The 5,734-nt window shown below is 46.3% G+C and overlaps 1 protein-coding gene across 1 annotated transcript in view; it reads right to left on the bottom strand.

The window, feature by feature from the left end:
• The window catches only part of tmeff1b (transmembrane protein with EGF-like and two follistatin-like domains 1b), a 10,245-nt gene extending 6,908 nt beyond the window's left edge, over positions 1–3,337 (bottom strand). The window contains exon 1 of the mRNA XM_080020229.1: positions 3,183–3,337. Within this exon, the coding sequence (XP_079876355.1) occupies positions 3,183–3,309 (127 nt within the window). The 5' untranslated portion in view covers positions 3,310–3,337. The remainder of the gene's footprint in view (positions 1–3,182) is intronic.
• Positions 3,338–5,734: the final 2,397 nt, after the last annotated feature.

Below are 5,734 nucleotides of genomic sequence, written 5' to 3' on the forward strand. Positions count from 1 at the left end.
CAGCCATCGCTAATGAACCCGCTCTAAATCCTGGAAGAATGCTTTGTCCCTGATCAATACGTCAACAGTCTAATATGAACCCCATCCATCAGTCATTTTCTTTACCCAACACACTCCCGCTCCATCACAGGGTTGCACAAAGCGTACGCACCACCGTCTTCCTGGACCTCCCATCGGGCATTGATGAAGCATTATCTTATCTCATCTTAGCCTTGACTACAGCACTGTGGAATGAAATGTGTCTTTAATGGGGATGGCCTGGGGAAACCTTTTCAACGCCGATACCGATCTTGAGTACTAAACTTCACATCACCGGCTGATAATGGATTACATTCGTCGAATCGCATACTTAGGACCATTAGGGCCGTGGACTGTTTGGTGTATATACAATATGATTGAAATATGATCCATTTTCTTTATTGGAGACACCTCACAAGTCAAATATCGAAAAATGATGGATGTGTTTGACATGAGTCTTGCCATGGCATTGCTGTGTTTGAGATATTCTCCTTTACCAACACCCTATTGTAGCACGGTTCGGAGCCATAACTGGAAACAGTATTAACATGAAATTATGGGTTATGAAGTAATAAAATCACTGGAAAACAGCGAAGGACCATTAAGGTACTTTACAATCAGCGCGCGCGCGAGAATGAAGATTGAACGCAAGAATGGACCTTCCCGAATACCCCCCAGATCGTCCCTTTGAGATGTTCATCGGGCAAAGGATTTCGTCTCCAGAGTTTAATACTCAGGGCTCCCCAAACAACTTTGTGTCCACATTTTTTCGCACTGACCGGCGACTACACCTTTAAGTACCTGTACGGGAAAATAAAGTTGTATTCTATTCTACGACTGTAAATATACATTAACACCACTTACATTTTATTTCTGCTCGTCTCTATGGCCATTTTGCTTTATTTACCAAAATGCCCGTGGCCCTGTTCCCCGGCACGTTGTTGACACTCGAGGGTTAAGGGACACTTGAAACATATCACGGTGAGGGTGAAGGCTCTAGAATCAAATTAAACTAATTGAATTAAATTAAATTAAATGACAGGCTTCCCTGGAACTAAATTTTTGTCGCTAAGCAATCAGCCGCAATTGTGTTTACCGCCGAGAATTCTGTGTGTTGCCCGGTAACCAGAAGCAGCGCTCGGACGGTGTGGTCGGCCAAGTGTGTAGCCCGGTCAGGCGTGGATAACTCCTGAATTAACCTGCTGCCGTGCTCTCTCTGCGTTGGTCATTAGTTCTCTCTCTCTCTTTCTCGCCGCCACTGAGCCTTCATTCTTCCTGTCACTTCCAACTCACTTCATTGAGTCCTTGTCCTCCTTCTTGAGGTGATTTAAACCCCTTTTTATATTAAACAATGGCTTTACTGTTCTGCTCAGCTCGAAGGGATGTCGACCCGGACCTTCTATAACATTGAAAACAGCCCCACAGAACCTTTAACCTTTAATCTCTTATAAGAGGGTAATAATAAGAGAGTAGGGGGCTGTAGTTCAGGAAGTAGAGCGCATCGTCTAGTAGGCAGAAGGTTGCAGGTTCGATCCCCAGCTCCTCCTGGTAGTGTGCTGATGTGTCCTTGAGCAAGACACTTAACCCCCTAACTGCTCCCCGGGCGCCTCCAAATGGCAGCCCACTACTCCTAGATACGTCAGATACTAGGATGGGTAAATGCAGAGAAACTGCAAATTTCCCCGTTGTGGGACTGATAAGGGTATATAATAATGATAAAATAATGGTATCATGGTCATATGGGATCATGTTGGATGGTAAATATGTTGACATAAGAATGCGTCTTGAGATTTAATCAATTATTATATAGAAGTGAGTAGAACTTTATTGTTCACCATTATAAATGCAAGAATATTAGCCTATCAGCACCATTACAACATTTTGTTTTCCTTGCAAATGATACTTATAGAAAGAGTAAAAATACGGAAAAAAGGTCAGAAAGACTTGAACATCATATGAAATGTCAAACATGCAATGAAATATTTTTGTATGTCAAATTACTAACATTATATTTGGTAAATAATAAAGCCAGATGGGACCTTATACTATTGTGTTCACGCCTTAGTTCAGAGAGCCACCTGGAAGACGAGAGGAGGTGAGACTAAACGTGGGAAACAGGAAAAAGGAAGAGGAAGTGAGACACGGATGATGGATAGCAGTGTGTTTACAGGGATTGCCCACCGATCGCAAATGTCACAGGGTGGATCCCAGAACAGCGAACTGCTTCATTTGAGGTGCCACGAATAAGAACATCAGCCACAAATATTTTGGAAACAGAGAGCTGTACGGAGACGGGGGGGGGGGGGGGGGACAACCTTCTGTACTGGCAGAGACACAAACACCCTGAATCCAGATGTTGTCGATGGAACGTAGCTATGTGTGTGTGTGTGTGTGTGTGTGTGTGCATGTGCCTGCGTTTCCAGCAACTACATCAGAAGTCAGCCTACTTAGTGGCAAATGAGAGGCCATCTAGGCGTGTTCCTACAGGGTCTATTTTGGGTCTAATTGCAGGTTGGAGGGGCGGTTGGAAGAATGTATTGGTAGGACTGTACGAGCAACTGATCAACGTCACAACGGATGAAGTAAAACGTGCCTATGTATCGTAGCACAACTCATTCTCAACATTTTTTTCCCCCCAGGACAATTCATTTCATACGCATCGGGCCACGGACAGAATTTGACATTTGGCCACATTTGATAAGATTTTGTCTCTCGCAGCCCAATCCAAGATCTTTTGTATTTAGGGATGATTTAGCCCATTAAACGCCAGCATCTTGTAAATTACACAAGTTGAGGGTGAAGTTAAACTAGTATTCAAAACGGTCAGACAAGGCCATCTTTTGCAATACTGTATATATTGTGTTGTTATAACAATTTTCTTTTCCACCCTGGTACTCACAGTATATGTACAGATTTAAATTTTATTTAAGTGAGAGACAGATATATATATATGAAAAAAACAATTTCCTTGTAGATACAGAGGTTTATTGTAAATTACTGGCTTTGTATCTAATCGTTTTGCTGGGGGGAAGGGCCACAGTGGCGTCCGCGGACCCCACTTTAAGAACCCCCGTTTTTTTTTTGTTTTTTTTTTGACAATATAACTTCAACAGAATAATTACAAACAGATATGATGCACCCCGGTCCCAGTAACCCCGACATACCTAAACAGTCCTTGTCTTTGCCCGGCACGCACTCCGCGCTGCTGCGGGGGAAGGAGCCCTGGGCGCCGGACACAAACGCCGCCAGGAGCAGGCAGAGGAGACCCGGAGCCGGTCCCCCCGATGGCATGATGGATGCTGCGGGGAGGGAAGCAGGGGGAGAGAGAGAGAGAGAGCGAGAGAGAGAGCGAGAGTAGCGTCCTTTCCCGTCTCCTTCTTTGCTTTCCTTCCTCTTCCTTCCTTCCTCCCTTCCCTTCCTATCTCCGAGCCCCCGATCGCCGAGCAGAAAGCCGGACCGCGCGTGATTACCCCACGTTCCCGGGCGCGTTCATCCGGGTGTTCGCGCACACGGTTTCATGTTTTGCCGTGATTCGAAAAAAGGCAGAACGAGTCGATCGTCCCCGGACAAAAGCAGGGCCCCGGGAGGAACGTCGAGCAGTCGATCGGTCCCTTTAAACGCGTCCCCCTCCCGCTCCCCGCGGTGAACCAGGTGGCGGAGCCCCTCTTCTTCATCCGGGTCCCAGCACCCACCGACGCGACCCGAGCACCCGTGGGAGGAAATCTGTTTGTTTTCTATTTCACGCGTTTATATTTTCCACGCATTGAGCTGCTGCTCATTTCGACTTCGACGGTGTCACAAAAGGGAGGTGGTGTGTGTTCTTTCGGGGGGGGGGGGGGGGGGGGGGGCGTGCGTGTGTGTGTGTGTGTGTGAGAATCACCATCAACAAAGGAAGGCGCTCCCGGGTCACGTGACTCGGAAGGAACGACCACCCCCCCCCCATCCACACACACACACACACCACCCACACTCACTCACACACACACACACACACACCACCCACACTCACACACACACACACACACACACACAGAACATTAACGTCGGGGACAAACGTAACAAAACCAAACATGTCCATCAAACATACGGGTTAGAAGTAAATGTTTTGAACATGTCGCTGTTATAAGTGAAGTGAGCCAGTAGTTTATAGCAACTGATTGATAATGCGAACGTACAACCAAAGGGAGGGGAGGGGGGGGGTGAAAAGTTTGAATTGAATAGGTTTGAGAATAGGTCAGAGGCCATCACAGCTGCGAAAACAGGAGAGGGAGGGAAAAAAAACAACCCAAAAAGAGCCGGAATTCAGAAGAGGTGCGAGTCTGGCGCAGGAATCCGTCAACGACTCCCAAACGGGGAGGCGACGTGCGACACGGGAGTAGAAGGTGAAGTGTCTGTGGATCCATGTTGTTGTTGTTGTTGTTTTGGGTTGTTGTTTTTTTTGTTGTTATTGTCACAAGCACAAAACAGAACAGCAAGGACGTTAACCGCCTGCGGAATATCATGTTGTTTCACGCGGAGCTCGTCGCGACTGGTGAACGTGTCGTTAAAGACACGACTTTCATCATTATCGCAATTATAAAATGAGGAGGATAAGCGCATCCCCCCCCCCCCCCCCCCCGGTGGAGAAGTGCAGCTCAATAGGGGAATGCAGAAGAACAACAGCAGAACGCAAACAAAAGCCACGATATATACAAACAGTAAGAAGTCCAGTCCGGTATTATTATTTTTTTTTTACTGTCACCACGATAAACAGGTATGTTTTATGCAGTGGTTTCAGCTGCGGGTTCCTGGCAGTGCTGCTTTGGTAATAACACGACGAATAACCCGAGGCTCCGCATAATAAACGATCCGGACACCGTCTATTGTTGCTCCCATCTGCTCCTCGTAGGCAGGGAGGCTCGAACGCAGAGGAGAAATCCGCGGATTGCGCCGATTTAACTGGCCCGTTAAAGCGCCCCCCACCGACCCCGCACTACCCTCATTTCAAGACTTTTAGCTCCATCTAGTGATGTAGCATGTCAAAACCACAACGTTCGTATAAAACGAAATCTCCGGGGATCTGAATGGGCACCGAGTCGTGTGCGTTTGAGTGTTTACGTGCCGGCAATTAACCTGTGCAGCGCTATGAGAGGATGCGGAAGGAAGCGCATTCGTTTTCTCACGACTGTCACACAAAATCTTATTTATTATTGTTTTTTTTTTTTTACCGTAGTGAGATGATACTCGCACATCGCCTTCATCTTTTTTGAATCCGGTGCCGTGGTGCTGCCGACGTGGCGGGATGAAATGGACCGACTGCACCAGGCAGACGTTTTATTTGTGTTGTGAATATTTGTCTACTGCAACTCGAATAGAAATTTAAAGTTGTGAATTTCTGAATCCGAATCCCGATTCTGGGTCTGCGGAATGATTCGGGATCCTGAAATCACTTTCCAGGGATTCCAGGATCTGTTAAAAAAATATATAATTTTTTTTTTTAAATACAGAATTCTAGTTCTCTCAGTGGCCTAACAAAGCAGTGCCCTAACTAAACAAACAAACACTTTGTCACGTTTGAGAAATCTACATTTTACTTGTGGTAAGTCTTGGAAATTTGGTAGGTCTTGGAAGACTTGGTATGTCTTGAAAAGTCTTGGAAGACATGGTATGTCTTGGAAAGTCTTGGAAGACTTGGAAGACTTGGAAAGTCTTGGAAGACGTGGTAAGTCTCGGAAAG

This window comes from Zeus faber, assembly GCF_960531495.2.
Source record: "Zeus faber genome assembly, chromosome: 19".
Classification (NCBI taxonomy): domain Eukaryota; kingdom Metazoa; phylum Chordata; class Actinopteri; order Zeiformes; family Zeidae; genus Zeus; species Zeus faber.